The sequence below is a fragment of the Micropterus salmoides genome, unplaced genomic scaffold, assembly GCF_014851395.1.
Source record: "Micropterus salmoides isolate LMB-PRFRI ecotype aquatic unplaced genomic scaffold, ASM1485139v1 Ms_hic_scaffold_10, whole genome shotgun sequence".
NCBI lineage: Eukaryota > Metazoa > Chordata > Actinopteri > Centrarchiformes > Centrarchidae > Micropterus > Micropterus salmoides.
In genome coordinates, this window is record NW_024040041.1 from 16,394,936 (window position 1) to 16,414,926 (window position 19,991).

The following is a 19,991-nucleotide window of genomic DNA, read 5'->3' on the forward strand; positions in this document are numbered from 1 at the left end:
TTGTGAAGTTATCAAGAGAGTGAAGGTTTAGGCAACCTGCCCTTTAGATCTACTACAAAGACCAGATGTCTTTGGGTCAGTGTCAAAATCAAACACACAGAATAGATTCATATGAAACAAGAAGCTTGTACTGTCGAGATGCTCGGGTTGAAATTTGTTGGTCACTATTATGTAAAACAGAGAGTTGTGCCACATGTTAAGAGGATAGAGAATTTGCTCTTTTGATCCTCTCTACAGTCAACAGCCATTTGACTGCTTGAAGATTCTGCCTCTTCTCTCTGTTGGTCTTTCTCTCTCAGTCGTTGAATGAATGGAACAAGGTCATCATCAGGTATGCGTGGTGTACTAGCTCCTACTCTGTTATAAGGAACTTTCTCCTCACATTTGACTTTTTTGTCCTTCTCAGAGAATTTTGGGACACAAACAAAGTACAGCTTATTTTTTACAATGCTTGCTTTTGGGACAACATCATATTCAATGACCCATGTTTTCTCAGTAGTTTCCTTGTCAAAGACCTCAATGAATCGGGGGTTCCTTATGCAACTTCTAGCATCGCATTGTTGCTTTGATCCTTTGAAGCATTTTTCAATGTAGTCTAGCGCGTTGACAAAGTCTTCTTGACTCCTGACAGGTACTCCTATAATTTCACCATGCTGATGTTTGCCTCTTACTTTATCCATAACCCCAAAATGAATTGTCCCATTGGTTCGCATATTCATGCAAGCACAAGCAAATCTTAACACCTCACATGCTACTTTCGTTTGTAGCCTTTTTGAGTCTAGCTTGTGCGCAATCTCCAGCGACTTATATTCATGACATGGAACAATCATGTTTTCAATTCCTGTCTCTGGAGGCAGCACATTGTGTTTGACATATCTATAGTTTTTTTCATGCTGGTCAAAGTTCTGATAGTCACAGAAAGATGAAGATACTTCTGTAGAAGTTGAGTTGTCATTGCACTCCATGGGAATATTATCCCTTTCTGCTATGTCACAAGGTTTTTGTGAAGGAGGGTTGGGTTCCTGTCCTAGACATAACACATTTTCTTTTATGTCATCTCTACTTTTAGCACTTAAATCTCTTCCTGTATCCATTTTGTTCGGTTCTGACTTAAAAAGATCATCTCTTTTCGTCAGCAGGTGTTCAATCTGGCCACTTTTCATTCCAATTGTAGTACTGAGATATTTCCTCTGTAGAGTTGTGAGAACTGGTCCTGTCACCTCCTCCTCCTCCAGTTTTATTATGTACTTCTTTTTTATTCCAATGAATCTCAACCAGGAGCTCACATGAGATTCTGTCCATCTGTCACAGGACAGATCGTGCCATCCTGCAGAACAAGATGTTAAAATCAAGTATCATATAAAATCAGTTTAATGCATCTTTGACCGTTTCACTGTAACTGTACTGTTGCAACACACAGTGGTAAATTACTGGTGGTGGGCTTCAACTATTTTGATGTTCTGCTATGATGTTTGCTTTGTCATTTATTCTGATTGTACTCCAAATATAACATACAGTATACCTGCTATCTGGTAAAAGGTAGGAGGAAATGCACTGCTGCACTTACTTAAAAGGTTCAAGCCCATTACACTTGATACTGTTTTATTAGGGCCCACACCTAACTGTGATGTTAGCACTGAACATCATTTACTGTGAAACATAGAAACTGCTATGGCAGAATTCGGTGCCTGGGTGTATGTAGGAATAAGATATGTATCTGAGTTGCACTCCTCTCTCTCTCCAGGTCTCTCTTAAAAAAGAGGTTCTAAATCTCAATGAGATCATCTGGTTAAATAAAGGTTAAATAAAAAAATCTGTCACACTGTCACTGATTGTAAATGTGGCTGTGTGTGTGCCTGTATAATATAAATGTTACAGTATAAAATATAAAAGTAACCTTACAGTATGATAAAAAGAAATGTACATCTTTATGAAATGGGAGTGTCACAAGGTTTTGTGATGGTTTTACATTCACATGTGAAACAAACAACAATTAGAAGTGGTACATTGGTTTAATCAACATTATTTGAGAGTTCTTGGACACAGATTAAAAATAATTATATCTTCTTGAATTGTCACTCATTCCTAATGGCAACAAACCATGCCTTTATTTCTAGTATACTATAATGATAGGCAACATTTCATACTTACCCATCTCTGAGGAGCTGCTTTCCATTTTTTATGGGTGTTTGTGTGGATCGCTAGAGCACTGGTATCGTTGTTGATAATTTTTCGGTCTTTCAGAGTCTCTGTTGGTGAAAAAGCAGTGTTAGAACACCTTCACTTTGTAACACTATGCTCACTAGTTTTTTAACTATTAAATTAAACCCAAACACCTACTGTGTGTACAGAATGTTATGACAATGTTTATTTTAGTAGGTAATTTATATTTATATTTTTAGCATATTTTAAAGCATAGTTTTTATTCAGGCTACAGTTCATCTTCATCAGTAGGATCAGTAGACTAAATGAACGTCTATGTATCAAAACTCTACCACAGATTACCTCATATCACCTCTTGTTGAATGAAAAACCTTGACTCTAGGAATCAAATTAAAACAACACTTAGTGTGAATGTCTGGGCACTAACTGTGATTCTGTCATTCAACCTATTATTTCACTAAACTACAGCGTGCACTGGTATGCTGCTTTAAGCCAAACCCATTTTACCAGGGTGTCTCTCTTTGTAAATCAAGCACATTAGAAGGTGGAAAAATGCTGAAAATAATCAATTAACAAACAAGGGAATTGATATTGCTGATATTACAGAAGTACTCAATAATGGCAAGAATGGCATAGACATGAAAAGAGCAACTAGTCTATTTTGCCCTTGATCTGTCAGTCAGTTAAATTAGTTTCTCACCAACTGCTGTATATGCAACCATTCTCCAATTCAATCTTAACCTCTAATCTAATCAGTAACAATAACAGTAATTACAATTTTTTTCATCAACAATAAAATTCAGCATTGACAACTAAACCTGAAATGAAAAGGGAAATATTACTATTGAAACACTAGAAAAAGGTGTAGGCCTACCGGCACTGAGAACATTTCCACTGAAAAATAAAACTTGGGCATTTATGTATTTTTTTTGCATTCTCATCCATTACTTAATGGATCTTACTCTTAACCTTTTTTTCATTGCAGTTTTTGTTAACTCACAGTTTCTATTCACATCCAGTTACTTTTGGTTTCAATTCTCCATCACTGTTTGGGTGTGGAGAGGCGTGGTTTGAGGAGAGGAGGGGTGTGATGAACATTCTTCAGATGGCTGGTTAAGGAGAGTGTTGTTCTCTCGATAGTACATTACATGAAAATTACACTCCTCTTTCTACCCTCCAATCTTTCTGCCCAAACATTGACAGAGAATTAAAACTGAAAACTACTGACACTAAATAGAAACTGACAGTTTGACTGTACCTTACTGCAAAGGGAAAGTAATTAGTTTCAGGTGGCATAATCCAACCTTAATTTTAGACTTCTTTTCCTAATTTGCAAACTACATACACAACATGAATCGCTTTCCTCCGATTCACTGTTTTTATGTGGGTGCGCCTATGTGAGTTTCTCAATGATAACTTTGTGGTCAGTGTTCCAGAGTCTAAAACAGGACATAAAGGCCATACAGATTCAAAGGACATCAAAACAATTATAGTATAAAAAATAGTATCAAAGTATAACTATAAAGAAAGACAAGATTTCAAAACTTTCATTATGTAGTATTTCACTTCAATTAAACACACTTTTTGTTTTAAATTAAGTAATTTAAGATTCCAAGCTTATATAAGCTAACTTATTGTACTTACCAATTTTGTTATCTCGTTGGTAGACTGTATTCAGCACACCACTTCCTTCATTTGTGATGCAGGTGTAGGTTTGTACAGAACAAGTGCACATTTCCTGATTTTATTGTCAAGGTGTGTCACTAGATTACAAGGAAACTGGGAGGTTCCTAAATCAATACCTTTCCTGTATATTTAGTTTCGCCTCTTTCACTTTGCTTTACAATTCAGTGGATAAGATTTGTTTTTTTTTAATTCTGTCCTGCCCAGCAGCCTGGTATGCAGTATGAGTAGCTGGATACCATGTTGTTTCTGACAGATTTTGCTCTGACAAGGGAGTTTTTATTTAGTGCTTCTTTATTATTTATTTAATTATATATATGTATATATTTGCCACCCGGCCGGACAGAGGGGCTGAAATAGAAACAACAGGGAGAGGACACCACAATGTTTTTTTCAACCTTTTTTTCTCTGGAATCACTCATCTGCTGCGAGCTTGGGAGAGAAAACAACGATTAATAGGCCTACATTGTGTTACAGTCATGCTTACAGTGTGCTTTGCGATGATCACTTCTCTTTCTAGTTGCTGGATTTCCAATTTCCTCAGTGCCTCCTTTTATCTCCATATCTAGGTCCAAGTCCTGCCGGGGTTTTTGTTGATATTTTATTTTGTTAATTTTTTCCAAGTGTGTGCAGTTCAGACATCTGGCAGTTTGTAAAACACATATGAATTAGCACAGCATGAACTGTGCACCTGTGGATGTATACTTACTACATTGCCAGACTGTAGGACTACAGCCTCAGGGTCAAGTTGCAAATATGATACAGCATTTTCTATGGGCACCATATCTCTGACTTCTTATCAATTATTCATATTGATTAAACAAGTACACTATTTTCACACAAAATTGACATACCTCCAGCCTCTCTGCCAAGGCCAACTATATATAGCCTATATACATTTTGAAAGCATTTGTTAAAAATGTTGCTTGCAATGAAAAATGTTAAATAATTGAAAATGCTTTAAGAAAGGTTTATTTGTGCAATAAGAAAATGTGCAATGCAATGTAAACCTAGAAGAAACAAATGTGCCTTGTCCAAAAAAAGTAACAAAGCTAAAAGAACAAGCTACTGATTACTGCGTTATATTTGTGTATTTGAACTGTCACCTGCAAGCTGAATTTTCCTTTCATATAAATAAAGAAATTTCCACCATAAATTGGTGCAGAATATTTCTGTTGAAGTCAGGGGAAATTAAGTGTTTAACGTTAAAAACGTCTGGGGGAGGACCCCCAGACTCCCCACTCAGATATTTCAGCATTGAATATTACTTCAAAATAGTGTTAAAATATTTTTCTCGTCTTGTTCTTTTGTGCACACCCCTAATCTGAGCCCTTATGACCCCACCATTTTCAACACAAATAAATCTTTTCCATTTCAGCATCAATGAATCTGTGATCGACCGTGTGGTCTCGTAAAGAAAGACGTTGACACCCAGTTATCTGAATTACTTACACCTGGCTTGACATTGTTGCTCCTCCTGAGCCTGGTTTGGCCTTTGTGAAATTGATAAAGCCAGGATACACTGATCACACTAGGTCAAGCCTAGATTTATCTCTTATCCTGGATTTATAAATTCTGCTTTTGTGAAACAGCCCTCAGGAAACAGAGAAAACACACCAATAGATAAGATTTATGAATCCCACCTTTATGTTCATATGCTGTGTCACTGAATAATCTATATGCTATTAACCACCTGTTGTTCACTATTAAACAGGCCTACTATAATAAAATGGACCTATGGACTGCATTAGAAGAAATTATTAGGCTGAGCAGAACAGCAATAATGCTCTGTTTCAGCAAAAGCTACACGACATCATTGTTAGTCAGTGCAGAGATAAGGTACAGTACATTTGTCATTTTATAACACGGTTGTATATTGAGATGACGTTAATAGCTCACTTTATGCTACTCGCAAAGAAAATGTTATATACAGAAATAAACAATTTGATTGACATGATGCAGTGCTAATGTCTGGTGGTACAACAGCAGATACTTCTCTGTGTCTTTCCAGACGGCAGCAGAGTGAACAGGCTGGGGTGGGTCCTGTATTTTAGTAGGCTATACTTTTGGCTCTGTGCAGGCACTTCACCTCACCGATATTGCTGACCACTGGGTAGATGGGTATAAATGGTCTTTTGAGCTGTTTTAATCACCTGCTGCAGAGCCCTCTGTCCGTGCACATCCCATGGCAGTTGGTGATGTTTCTAGTCAGGATGCTTTGCTATTGCTCATCTGTAAAAGTTAAGAACTTATGTTTCCTTAAGAAATACAGCCTGTTTTTGAGCTTTTTTCACCTGGATGGAGATGTGAGAACAGGGCAGATGCAGTTACTCAATGTCACTACAAGAGGGCAGTGCACTCATGACTAGATACATTTTGGCAGAAGGTATGGGCTGATTTTTGTGTCAGTATAGGCTGAATTTGAATTGCTCAACTTGAATTTGAGTTTATTAGTTTGAAACTGAATTCCAATAAACTTGAAACTGAATGTGATATTATGAATCTAAACTGAAATTGTATTTGAGCCTCACTAAAAATTCAAGTCTTTGTGTGCTTTCACTTTCAGTTCTCTCAATTCAATTTCAATCCATAAGCTTCAGTTTTAAGGTCACAGGCAGGTCAGGGTCCTTGAGGAAGAGCAATTGAGTGCAGATGCACAGAGCGCCTTTTCGGCCAATCAGCACGTTAGTTTTTGACCACTTCCTGTATTCCACACCGGTGGCCTGTTACCCCGGCTGTGTGTAAGTTATCTCCTAAAGCCCACACTAGAGGTTACGTAACTACTACTTTGTAACTAAATCAGCTACTAATATGGGTTGCACCTCAATTACTTGGGCAGACCTTCACTAGATTAACTTGGGCGTAAAGTCATAACTATGGCAACTGGCCGTGTGCATTAGCTTTCTGGCTAGGTAGCAACTTGGCATCTTAGCACATCATAGTAAGCTAGATCGATATTGAAATATCATATCAATAAATTCGGTCTCTACTGGATTACCGTGTAGCTATATGACATGCAGTTAATGAAATGTTATGCTGAGGGGCAGAAAAACGACAGTTTTACCATTAGTGAGTATAATGCTGTGACAGCTCTACACCTAGCCTGTGTGATTTTAACTCTTAGTTTTTATGTAAGTTAACTAGGCTAAGTTTGAACACATCTGCTGTAACAGGCTGCTCAGCACCTCCTCTGTAAGTTACTGAAGTTACTAACCATTTCACAAAGAGCACCAGTGACATAACAAACCAGGATTAATTTCAGGACTGAAGGACAGGGATGGGATGAAGCCCACTTCAAACTTGGAACATGTAAGTTGTGGACTTTATATGCAGTTTTACTGTTATACAGTATGTATAACTTGCCACTAGCATGCTGCGAGGCTAATGTGGTTAGTGTCTGTTCCACACACTATGGAGGAATTGTGTGAATGTTGAGCCTTGTATGAAGTAAATTAAATAACCACAGTAACGTTAGTAGGTGTGGTAAATGTTAGTGGGATTTTTCTGCAAAGCTAACATTAGCTCCGCGGCTAACACGGCTAACGTTAGCCATGTTAGCATTAAGCCCGTCAAAACACCACAGTAGTCGGTTACTTTTTGTGGAACTACTGTAACGCTAACGTTAGCTCTTCTTATTAAGCTGTCGATGTTCGCTGGTAACGTTATGTGGGTCTGTTGTGATATGCATGGTGATGGCGCAATGGATAAGACGCCTGCCTTTGGTGTGAAAGACCCGGGTTCAATCTCCCACTGTGACCCAGCCGCCATTGTGTTCCGACCTCTGACATGTATAGCAATTGTAAGTCGCCTGATCGACTCTGGCCCTGTTTCAGAAAGCAGGTTCAACAAACTCTTGAGTGTAAACCTGAACTCTGAGCTTTCAGAAAGTTCAGTCAACTCTGAGTATGTTGAGTCTGATGGAAAAAAGCCATCATCAATGGAGCTCCGATACTGCGATTCACCACGACAACGGGTAAATAAAGGCAGAAACTCCATTTTAATCCGGTGGAGCTAGAAATGTGAATGCGTGCCAACGTGGACCATAATGCTCCAAAACGCAAGATCGATACGTTAACAATATTACATTTTAAACAGCTACAGGCCTGTTTATTCAGCTGTAACCTGACGGGACTAAATGCTGGTGGGAATAATTGAAGATGAAAATATTAATCGAACAGATTCTAATCTGTGATTGTAAAGTGACAGTCAGACTCAGTAGGCCTATTAATGATTTTTTTGCAATGTAAAATGTGTCTAGGTTCAAACTGACTGTGAAGTTTTAGACATCTATGTTCGAATAATAAAATCGTGCTCATTTTGTATTTTATGAAATGCTGTCAAAACAAATTCAGACAGCAGATAATAAAAAACTCACTTTTAAACTACATTTATTTATTATTTCAGCTGCACCACAGTCATCCTCACTCAGAAATATTCACATCATATCCAGTTGATAACTACGATAGGAATGTTCAATCAGTGCGACTACAACTTAAGATGAAAGGTTACTGTTCATTGATCAGTTTTATACAGTCTACTTTAAACAGTCATTACTGTAGCGCAGGGTAAGTGTTTTACCTTAATGTCCACAGAGTCACTGTATTATAAAGGACAGTGTAGTTTATATATTTTATTCTGTGCTGAAATTAAATGTACAATGTCCAGCTCTCTGTCCATACCTCGATGACAGATTGATCATAAAAGCGTCATATTCAAGATCATGTTTGGGTAAAAAAAAACAACTAATGGCCTATTTAACCGTGATTTCGATGTTTCCAAAGACGTAATTGCGTTCCAATATGTGCTTTGATATCGACAGTATAATTGAGGAAATGACACGGTGTGTGTGATACTAGTATCAGTGACAATGCTGCAGCTCTGTTACAGGTCCAGTGTAATAAATATGGGAAAACTGCTCTTCTGCTACATTCCTGTAGCCTGGCAGTGCATTATAAACAAGAGTCTCACTTACTTATAAATGAGCTTTTGGTTAGTCACACCACCATTTACAGCCAGATTCAAATGCTCTGTGTAATTCATTTTCCATCTATACTTGATAAAAATTATGTGTTACAATTCTTTTGCACTTTTTGTAGCCATTGCTACAAGAGCTCTGCAACCTTGAATTGTTACAATAAATAAACCTTCATAAGAGGTTGTTGTTAGCTCCGCTAGGCCAAATTGTAAATTGAGTAATGGGATGTTATGAATTGGCTAAATGAGCAAGAGACATGTATGGAACTTTAAATATCTTTATTGCTCAGTAGTGTTTCCTTTATTGTGCAGAATATGGCATGGTGCAGCATAAATATTTAAATGCAAATGTTTGTTTGTATGTCTGTTGCCATAATCACAAATTTGAGATGACCAGACAGACCCACCACAGAGACAAACCACCAGGATAGCAGATGAATCAGAAGTACAGGTTTCCAGTATAATATATGAGGACTACTTCAAACTATTTCTAACTATTAACCTCAGGTAGATATTGCTATTGAAATTTCTCTGGCACATAATGTTAACTTAGTAATTATGCAAAACTCTCTAAACCAGCATACAACCTGTCTTACATTTGTCTTTACAGGTGGCCTGATTTTGTGAGCAGTGACCTCCAGAGCTTAGATTCTCAGATTACATGCACTCACTGAGGCCGATAGTAATTGTCAGGGTAGGATGTCCGATGTGAAACATTAGTCATGTAAATATTTCTAGTAAAAAGATACCCCATAAATGTGCAAAGTCATCAGAATGATAAATAGTGATTATGATTATTGCTTTGGACCACTAACACTTACCATGAGGCAGAAACATGCACGGAATAGGCATAGCTGAATTACTGAGCTTACAAAGTAATGTGCTACTGTGTACTATTTACTTGAAAAGTAGCTCAGTAATCAAAGTATCTGCAGCTACTGAACCATGTGTATGTTTCAAATTAACCTGGATATTTTCACTTAAAGTTTGTCAGACAATCATTGGCATGTTTAAAAATACTTTATCAAACTGTTACAAAGAATATAATTTATATTGTGATCTGTCAACGCCATAATAAAGTTCATGAAATGAGATGTCTGGCTTACTGAGTCACTACTTAAATTACTTGCAAAACATTTTCATGGTAAAGATTTGAGATGGACCAGGTTTTTCAAGCCTTCTATATGCATGGATTTAAATACATTTTTCAGAAAACCTTTGTGAAGAATTACATTTTTCTAAAACCCCAGGTCGCTTAACACTAAATTTAAGGAAACCAAAACCCTCTCAAAAAATATCACTTTATTCATAGCCAATGAAATGGAAACACAAATCGAGGGTTTCTTGTATACTGAAGATGCGACGGCTGGTAACGGAGCTCTGAGATCACAGCGGTCATCCTGAGGCGTCTTCCTGTGGATACAAAGACTTTCTGCTGCTGCTGGTCGCTGTGTTGTCTTCACTTCAGGTGCTTGACTGAAGCATGACGTCTGCCCAGTAATATCGTCCTGAGTTTTGAGAGTGTGAGTAGTGTGTGTTGGGTCCAGGAACATTTCATCAAATGCGAGCTTCACCATGTCACTCAGATGAGCTGTAAAACATGGCAGTCACTTTTATTTGAACATTATACTGTTATTTTTCATCAGGTCAGTCATGTATACCTGCAGATACATTTAGTCTTGAATGCCAAAATGACCCACCCACCGTAGTTACTCTTGAATCTATCTTGTTATATAATACTATGCATTTCATTTCTAGGTAGTTAGACCGTAGTATTTGGTCCAAACTGGTTGTGTTGGTATTTACAGAGGGGTTACCTGTGTTAAACAATGGTCAGCAATGCATGGACTTTTGATATTGCTGGACATTGTCCCCCTCCTTAAAGGGTAAATTATTATCATAACAATTTAATAATGCATTGCATTTAAACAGAACTTTTCATACACAAAAAGCGATAACCGTAGCCTACTGGTCCTACCAGGCTGGACATGCAGTCTGCCAAAATATGTTTCCCCCTCCATAATGCACAGATGATGGCCTACCTGCCATCAAGTATTTAATTTTGTGTATACTTCACATCATGACTAATAACAAGGCTGAATATGGAGATGTTTCTGTTTTCCTAGCAAAAGTTACAGTGGGATACAAATAATTTCAGACTGTATTTTCAACTTGCCATAAAATGTATCCCCTCTTTATAATGCAGATGATGGCCTACTGTCAAGTATTTAATTATGTGTATTCTTCACATCATGACTAATAACAGGGGTGAATATGGAGATGTTTCTATTTTCCTAGCAAAAGGTATAGTGGGATACAAATTATTTCAGACAGCCTAGCAACTTCGTTATGGATGGGGATACATTTTCTGGCAAGTTGAAAATACAGTCTGAAAGGGGAAACACTGAGGATAACTACCTACGTGGATTACAGGAAGTGGTCTGCTGATTGGCCGAAAAAGCGCTCTGTGCATCTGACCTGCCTGTGACCTTAAAACTGAAGCTTGTGCATTGAAATTGAATTTAGAGAACTGAATTTGAATTGAGAGAACTGAAAGTGAAAGCACACAGACTTTTAGTGAGGCTCGAATACAATTTCAGTTTAGATTCATAATATCACATTCAATTTCGAGTTTATTGGAATTCAGTTTCAAACTAATAAATTCAAATTCAAGTTGAGCAATTCAAATTCAGTTGTAAATGATTCAAATTCAGTCTGTACCGACACAAAAATCAGCCCACACAGAAGTAGGAGCTTATTGAAACGTAGGCTTGGTAGGTTGGTTTTGGGTAAACTGGTCTCTCTACACCAGTATTAAATAAAACAGCCCTTTAATAATATTACAATTACTGTTGGCAAGGCTGTTTGTAATGACCACATTAGTATATTAAGGTAGTAGTTTTACATAATTTGTAAAAAGTTGATACTGAAACATTAAGCAGTTTAATTCAGTGTTGAAGTTCCTCACTGTGACCACTGGAGGGTAGTGAACAATCATATTACTGATCTGCCGTAAAAGACCGACCTTAGTCAGTATTTAAACTGACTCTTCAGTCAGGATGGTTGATTTGAATGTTACTCACATGTCAATAACATTTTAATGACAATTCAAATATTGACTGTTTATGACTGTAATCTTGTCTACTTGCTGGGGAAAATCAAAGGGTTACGGTGTCACATGCCATGGTATCTGAAACATGAATCAAAATGTTAATAGGAGAGCATTTTTGTTGGGACTTTTGCACAGAAATACCACAAGTTTATACTAGTAATGAAATTCTTTCCGGGACCTACAGCATGACATACCTTCAGGGATCAGACGTCTCAGATTTGTCTCATCTTTCTAAGTGTTGCGACAACATTGACATACATCATCTCCCCCATCCACATTTTCCCATCTGATGAGAAAAGTAGGCGATATAAAATTTATAAAAAGCTTTACAAGTTGACCATCTGCTTTAATATGCTTGCAGTAGACAGTAGTTGTGATTTGGCATATTCAATTTAAGTATTGTTTAAATAAATAAACAATACTTTAAAAGTTGAATTAAAAATTTAATTTAACTTTTAATCTAAATGTACTTTAGGAACTCTATCTCAATCACTTTAGATTGACAAAAAAATCAGTGTCAAAGGGCTGGACATTTTTCCATCTGCAGTAAGCTAGAGTCAGCATTTAAATAAATATATAGTGCAGACTAAGCTGTGTTGTATTAGATTTCAGATTAAACAATGACAAACATTAGAGGGCTGACTTTAAACTTTAATTTAAGGCCATTTACACACAAATCTGAAATTGCTGCTTTTTTTTAAACATATGGCTCATGAGTAATCTGTTAACTCTCTCAAAACACTCTTGAAGATTTCATTTGAAATCCAAAATGTTAGATTAAAGGCAAACAATAACATACATGCATAACATACTCCTGAAACGCTCCGAGTTAAAATTAGATAAAAATAGCATTCCTTATAAGTGCTTTTCTGTATTGACCGACTGACGCATCACGGCAAATTTGATGATACTGAATCTATTGAAATTCTTGCAAAATAGAATATCTGCCTAGAAGAGAAACAAGTTAGAGAATTACAAGAAACATCATATGCTGATGGAGTAAACCTAAGCCACTTGATTCTCTAAACATTTAGAATAATTTATGACTATGAAATTTGAACCAGGTGTGGTCCATAAAGACTGTTTGGTGGCATGTTTTGAAGACGTGCCTTTGTAAATGATCCACTAGAAGTCTAGTAGAGTCAAAATTTTCCAAACCTGTACAAGGCTTTGTAGCAAGGAGTTACAAAATACAGAAGAAAAACTAAATCACCTTGAATGTACATAATTGAAGACCTTGTTGATGGGACTGCTGCTCCACATTTCAGAGGTAGCTTTCAGCTGGCATGTGATATAAATCTAAAAGGGGGGAAAAAAGAAGCACATCTCTCATTATAAAACATTTGAACTCATGCAGGTTTTTAAGTGGCTCACCGAGTTCCTTGAATCCCACTGAAACAGGAAAAGCATCAAGCTGAAGCGAAGAAGTCCTCGTTCTGCGTTGGCACAGTGCATTTGAGCCTTCTTTTGCATCAGCGAGACGCCTGACAAAAATCTTTTTCCTCATGCACTGCGAAAGCCAATATGTAGTTTCAAACCACATACCAAGTTCCTCTTACTTGTGGTTATCAGTGAAGTACTATGTGGGCACTGATGTTGCGTCAGGTGTCAGCACAGCTGCCTTTGTCCTGAATCAGGACCAGAGTAAGATGCGCTGAGGTAGAAGACGCTGGAGAACATCTCACTTGAACAATCATCTAACATGTAGACAAACATCACTGCATGCACGCTTCATCAAGACAAACCATAAGAGCCACATACCTGTCATCAGCTTGAGTGAGAAGGCAGACTGTTGAATAGGAGAGGGTCAGAAGAAGTCTACAACAGTGAAATTGCCCTCACTGTACAAGAGTGTGATGAACTTTCACCTTTTAGAGAGGCAGGAAACACGAACTACAGCATGTCATCCTTGTGATGCCATTGTAACTAGCAGCTGGAGAGATCAGATTGAGTAAATCAGAGTCCTCAGATATCTAGAGACAAATATCTAAAACAAAAATGTACAGCAAGTAAAAATAAATCCATAAACCGCTTAGTTAGTCTGGAGCCACAGTCTTGCAGTCCAGCTTCAATGACGTACTCAGCATCACCAGCACTGACTGTTCTGCTTCTCCCAAGAAAAGCTCTCTAGGAGTAACATCCGTTGTTGTACCGCCAGCCTTCACCACAATCATGGAGGAGTCCGCAATACACACGGGAGTTGGAAGTCTAAACAGTCCCATCTGCTAAACTAGCTTTTAATCTACTGAACACAGACACAAAGGACACCGTCTATTTGCATTCACTTAGTCTTTGCAATCTGGCCTTCCTCATTTTTCACTGCCTCAAAAATCATTCAGGAGATTGTGAGCACACCTGACAGACAATGCACATTTAGTATGAGAGTCAAACATTTTGAACATCTCAGGACTTCCATAACTTTAAAGCATAATGGTTTCACTAATGTACATTCCCAGTAGGTGGAAACAGCAGACAAGTTTATTTACATTTTACTGTTACTCAGTGCACATGCTTTAAGCCATAGAACCATTTTTCATGCAAACGCTTGTATTTATAGTTTTCCATAGTAGTGATGACTGTTGTGTCCCACATAATTACCAATTCTAGGCAGGTTGAGTATGAAGTGTGTTCACACTGGAAAAGACAGGATGCATACTAGAGATTGCCAATTTAAGTGAAAACTTGAACTTAAAAACAAAGACATTCAAATAAAAGTCAGTGGCTCATAAATGCAAACATTTTGCTTTCTCCAAAGTTTAATTTTAGAGTGGCATTTTAAAGTTTCAGTTGATTTACATCAGATAAACAGGGAAAAAAAAAAAAAAAAAAAAAACCTGTGCAACATCAGGACTTTACTGCCAATTAGACCTCAGAAAGCAAACTATTTTTAATTGTTCATTCACTCTTTGGGTCATTTGCAGCTGAAAGGTCAGATTCTGTAGCAGTTGTGTTTGACAGTTTAGTCACATCCATCGTAAACTGAGCCGTGGGGATGACATCACTGAGGGCTGCTGTGCCGTTAGGGTCCAGTGCTGCCTCTATCGCTTTCAAGTCAACCTCAGGACCCAACCTTTCTAGAGATGCAGCAACTTCACTTTCTGCATCTTCATCTATAATTAGAAAACAACTTTTAGTTAAAAAAGCCCAGAGTGACATTTAAAATAAAAGTCAAGTTTACACTTTACCTTTTAGATCCGTTTCAGTTTTGACATCTTTCTGTTCAGAAGAAAACGTCTCAGCCACCTGGTCTGGTGTAGGTGGAAGCAGTCCCATCTCTAAGGGGAAACAATTTAGCCTCAAGATCTTTGCTGAGCCATTGTAAATTACCTTTTAGCAGAAAATTCTTTATGGCCAAAAATCATCTTCATAGACTCAGAAGTGCTCTGAATGATCAACGCTAATCATCTTGTTCTTGTGATTTAGAGTTCAGCTCTTACCGTCTTTTCTGAAAGTTATTCCACCTCTCCACTGGCTGCCATACAGTGCAGGTCTGCTGCTTTTATTGGGAATGGGAGGAAGCTCTTCTACAGGTAGATGCTCAGTCTTCTGTTTACCTGGCAAGACCAGCATTGGACCCAGTCTTGCCTCCTGATGCCACACTAAGACATGATACAGACAAGCCAAGTGTGAAGTCTGACTTATTTACACACACCTCTAAAGATTGGCTGGACACTGCCAATACTGTAGGGCTCCCATTTTTCTAGTTTCTATAAGCAACCCTACCTTCATTGCGCTTCAGTCCGCTCTCCCAGAAGGTTTTGGATTCAGCCACCTTACCAAACTTGCCAGAGCTGCTGGGCTTATGGTGGGTTTGGCCACCTATATTTTGATTTGTACAATACTGGCATAAGTAGTCGTTACCATCTGCCGATCTCCATCTGAAAAGGATTGTCATCTCAGCATATATTTCCACATTTACTCATTTTGTTTAAATGTAATTTAGCACATTTCAGATGTGGTAGCACTTGCCTATCATTGACAAAAGTGCACGCCTTATTTGGTGCCTCTGCATCATTTACTGGCACAGCATTCAGTTGACATGTGATGTAGAGCTGTGAGAAAGGAAAAGGCAGGTGTGGGGATAAAACACAAAACTGTCCATGTGCAAGTTATGACTTGAGCCAATTCAAGTCAGTCCTCACCTCTGCTCTGTCCTCATTATGAAATTTAAAGGCATCAATCATCAAGTGGAGTTTGTCATCCTGTGTCCTGACTAAGTAGTGAGACTTTGAACCTGGAACCATGGAGTCAACCAAGCACCTATGAAGGGGGGGGGGGGGGGGGGGGACGACACAACAACTGTACACGTGCAAAAAGACTATGCTAACCAACAATGCCGAACCACAGGTATCATCATTTATTCCACACATTCTTACTTGGCAAAACCAGTGTCTACATTACTCAGACTACAATTTGACCACCAACCAAGATTCATGTTATTCTACAGCTAATCTGTCAGACAGAAGATTCTGACGTGTTTTATTATATAAAAGTTGTGCAGTTTGTCAAGTTGTTAAGATAGCCTTCACCAATTACCCACATTGTCAGCTTGAGTAATTTGGTTTTTAATATCCACTTTCAATATCCAAAAGGAGTAGCTAGACTTGGAGAGCAAAAACAAAAACTAGTCCTGCTAAAATGGATACTAGCCTAGCTGCAGTGGTATGCATCGTTACTCCAAGAGCTGCAAACTAAAGGGGGAAAAAAAAAAAATGTATGTACTTTACCCTTTAATTCAACACAGAGCCTTGAAGTATTTCAAGTGCTTACCCGTTTTCAATGAAGACATATCTGGGAACAGAGTTTATGTCTGGGTCAAGTGTGGCCACACAGCTGCTCACAAATACTCTGAGCCCCATGTGATACCCAACTCTGACAGAGGCTTCGAGGCCGATGAGATCCCCGAAGTAAAACACGTTAGAGCTTCTTTTATACTGCCAGTCATCTGCACACAACACAATAGTAGTAAGAACAGACATGACAAAAAAAACCCACAATGCCAGAGGTGAACAAAACTCACTTGTCATAATTCTCAAGTTAAACTCCAAGGTTTCCACTGCAGCTTGGGTAGACATGAAGGGGATCCAGGTAGGCAGGAGCGAAGAACTAGACAAATTGTATTTCCTGAGGAAAGTATTTTTTTTTAAAAGTGAAGCATTGCCCACAGATCTTATCTCTAGATATAGATAAGTTAAACAGACCTTTTGTAATAACACTCAATTGGAATTACAGCCTCATCCATTCGAGTCACCCCACCTGGGGAGGCCACAGGAGAGTATATGAGGAGGTTTGTGTAGGCCAGAACGGATTCATCCATCTGTGTGGGTGGTATATAGGTTTAGAACTAAAAGTATTAATACACAATAAATTTATTTGAATTGCAATAACAATTACTGTTACCCAGTGTTTGGTCCCGCAGTCCACTAATCCAACAACGATCTTGTACTCATCTTCTGAAGATGCTGCAGCTCTACAGAACTCATCGGGCTTCACTCCGAGGCGTATCTCATCAACATCAACAGGAGCTCCGACTCCAAACAGGTCAGCTTTGATAACGATCTCCAGCAAGTCTGGGTGGCAGGTCACTCTGACAGTGTTCACCTGCTCTCGTTCCTCAGCTGGAGCCTTTTGGTGCCCATGCACAGTGTATTTGGAGTGCCCCGTGAAGGGAGCCCTTAGAAAGGAATCATGTTGTCTGTGACGTTTGTGTGGAAATGCAAAAGATGGCCTGAGGCAGATCCCTGGCAACAAGAGTCCAACTAGGACATAAACCCAAAAATACAAGGTCTCCATGAATGCCACTCAAAACAGCAACCCAGTTCAGACTGCAAAAGGTCCCATCTGACCCACTAGGCAGTAAACCATCTGAGCCGTGGGGCATTTTAAACTTTATGCAGACACTGCACACCTGAGTCTAATCAACTGCTAATCAGCTTACAATTGGTTTCCCGCCCACTGACACTCGAGACTAAAGTCTGATTTATATGAAGTTGATATGTTTAAAATTGTACACATATTTGCTTCATTGCTTGTTTTTGTAGAAATTTAAATTCAGTGTAAAAAAAAGTGCTACCGTTTATCAAAATGTTAGCTAAAAGTCAGAAATGCTAAGTAAATTTAGTCACTTCTTAAAAATATAAATCCATATTGTGCACAGCAACAGTAGTCTTGATCCCGTGAGTGTTTACTGTCATGGCAACTCCACTTTAGATATTCATTTTGCTTCCTATGCTGCTGTAAAATGAAAATTAATTCCTGGCCCCTGCTCTCTGGAAGTATCTAGACCAAAATTACCCAGCAGTTATTTACTTTTCTCTTCTTTACAAGTTCAAATTTGGTACAAAAATTTACAAAAATAGAAAGTAAAATGAGAAAAAAACTTGTTTTCTTATTTTTGTTTCGTATTCATATTTTTTGCATACAGTGGTATCAATGTATCATATGTTGAAAAATGTTTTGTTTCTATGAACTACAATAAAAGGATCCATCAGCATTAACCTGTATAAATCACAGTGAGCATTCACATCTAAAATGGTCAAGTTTGACTATTTGTGTCTCAATATATCTTAATAAAAAATCAGCATGATATTTAAACAACTTGCATTTAGTCATTTACTTTTGTTTGTGTATGAAACAGACATTTCCATCACTTTGAGACCAATAGAAGTTGTATACAGATTGACCAGTTTATTTGCTTTTACAATCTAAAGTTAATCTAAAAATCCAACTCAACATTCCTCCAATAAATGTATGAAGAAATCCTATGAATCTCATAGTGGTGGTGCTGTGTTGGACCTCACCCTTACACGAGACATTAGAAACACTTCTCAATATAACAAATTTTGACACCACCAACTTTAACTTTTAACATAAAAGCGCGCAACAGCTCGTAGCCACAGAAACGGGATAAGAGAGGTACTGATGCACTTAGAATGAGAAAATAAAGTCCTTATCTTGGATGGTTATCTTTACTACATATTTGCTTGATTAGCTAATCTTTATTTATTTATTTTATTTTAGTTTCATTTTTTGTCTTTTGTTCATATCAGTTAAAAACATAATTGTATCACATTATACTGCCTATTGTAATTTCATGTTGTCTATTGTTGTCTTACTCATCAAGAGTTGTTTCCTGTCTTTTAAAAACTCAATTAAAATAAGTGCTTGAAAAAACTCAAAAATGAGCACAGGGTTGAATCAACAAGTACCAAGACATACTGTCAACAAGAAAATGAACATTATAAGCTTTACAAAGTTTTATCTATTTATAATTTATTGCAGGGCTGCTGTATTGGCTTGCACTTGTGTACCTAATGAACTGGCAAGTCCTTTACAGACAGTGCTTTTATCTATGTACATGTGTGTGTTCACAGGATGTATTAGTGCTGACTGCTGCTGTGGTTTATGTAAAAACCACTGAATATACGACCAACAACAATCCTCTCTGCAGTGGAGGACTGTCCATCTGACTGTCTCTGATCTGCACTTCACACTGATCGTGTACACACCAGAAACCAGACACCAGACATATCCGGTGACACAGAATGATACTTGATTCTTATATCCTCTTTTCTGACTTGATAAAATGAGAATCTGGTTGTTGAAATCAACCAGTCTTTTGCACAATTCTGTTCACTATCAGGGTATGCAACACACCCCTCGGTACAAAATTAGTATTTTAGGTGGTGGAACAATGTTTTTATATTTAATAAATATATATTAAATAATTTTATACTGTATCTAGTGACTGAAGGCTCTAAAGCCTGATGCTTAACATCCTGAGTCTGAGAAATATTTTAAAACTCAGTTTGACAATCTCTGTGTGTACAAGACCAGTATTTTAAGGCAGTTCTTGCTTTGAAGTCCTCTTCCTGCTTTGAGGTGAAGAACAATAAATACACTGAGGCTGTCCCCAAAGTATCACAGTAAACTGAAGGAAGGGAGGAGTACAGTATGACTTAGCTTCGGTATATCTCAGTTCTTTTATAACTGAAAAGGCCATGAGGAGGAGCGTGGCATGCATTCTCATTCAGCTCTTTGAAGGTAAGAGAAATTCACA

The 19,991-nt window shown here is 37.9% G+C and overlaps 3 protein-coding genes and 1 long non-coding RNA gene across 4 annotated transcripts; 1 reads left to right on the top strand and 3 right to left on the bottom strand.

Annotated features, from left to right (window-relative positions):
* Window positions 1–25: 25 nt before the first annotated feature.
* Window positions 26–2,251, bottom strand: LOC119888494 (sterile alpha motif domain-containing protein 9-like). The gene is made up of 2 exons (XM_038699074.1): window positions 2,152–2,251; window positions 26–1,327 (listed from the first exon to the last, which is right to left on the bottom strand). The coding sequence occupies exons 1-2, from the start codon at window positions 2,174–2,176 to the stop codon at window positions 168–170; spliced, it is 1,185 nt and encodes a 394-aa protein (XP_038555002.1). The 5' UTR covers window positions 2,177–2,251; the 3' UTR covers window positions 26–167.
* Window positions 2,252–6,686: 4,435 nt separating this feature from the next.
* LOC119888503 lies at window positions 6,687–9,914 on the top strand. The gene is made up of 2 exons (XR_005441892.1): window positions 6,687–9,327; window positions 9,431–9,914. It is a non-coding gene; the product is annotated as an uncharacterized LOC119888503 (long non-coding RNA).
* Window positions 9,915–11,744: 1,830 nt separating this feature from the next.
* On the bottom strand, window positions 11,745–14,544 carry LOC119888546 (zona pellucida sperm-binding protein 3-like). The gene is given in 4 exon segments (XM_038699152.1): window positions 11,745–12,218; window positions 13,146–13,231; window positions 13,307–13,336; window positions 13,338–14,544. Coding segments are annotated over 4 exon segments (309 nt in total). The 5' UTR covers window positions 13,476–14,544; the 3' UTR covers window positions 11,745–12,163.
* A 126-nt stretch (window positions 14,545–14,670) lies between these two features.
* Window positions 14,671–17,768, bottom strand: LOC119888530 (zona pellucida sperm-binding protein 3-like). The gene is made up of 10 exons (XM_038699132.1): window positions 17,333–17,768; window positions 17,134–17,249; window positions 16,953–17,056; window positions 16,703–16,877; window positions 16,075–16,192; window positions 15,902–15,984; window positions 15,656–15,810; window positions 15,370–15,531; window positions 15,118–15,207; window positions 14,671–15,042 (listed from the first exon to the last, which is right to left on the bottom strand). The coding sequence occupies exons 1-10, from the start codon at window positions 17,723–17,725 to the stop codon at window positions 14,828–14,830; spliced, it is 1,611 nt and encodes a 536-aa protein (XP_038555060.1). The 5' UTR covers window positions 17,726–17,768; the 3' UTR covers window positions 14,671–14,827.
* Window positions 17,769–19,991: the final 2,223 nt, after the last annotated feature.

What these genes read in the sequence shown, in the direction of transcription:
- LOC119888494 (XM_038699074.1), bottom strand. Translation starts at nt 2,176, where the DNA reads ATGGAAAGCAGCTCCTCAGAGATGG. An exon ending in AAGCAGCTCCTCAGAGATGG is followed by an intron (nt 1,328 to 2,151) that starts GTAAGTATGAAA and finishes CTTGTTCTGCAG; the next exon opens with GATGGCACGATCTGTCCTGT.
- LOC119888530 (XM_038699132.1), bottom strand. Translation starts at nt 17,725, where the DNA reads ATGGAGACCTTGTATTTTTGGGTTTATGTCCTAGTTGGACTCTTGTTG. An exon ending in ATAATGAGGACAGAGCAGAG is followed by an intron (nt 15,985 to 16,074) that starts GTGAGGACTGAC and finishes CCTTTCTCACAG; the next exon opens with CTCTACATCACATGTCAACT. An exon ending in AATAACTTTCAGAAAAGACG is followed by an intron (nt 15,208 to 15,369) that starts GTAAGAGCTGAA and finishes GTTTCCCCTTAG; the next exon opens with AGATGGGACTGCTTCCACCT.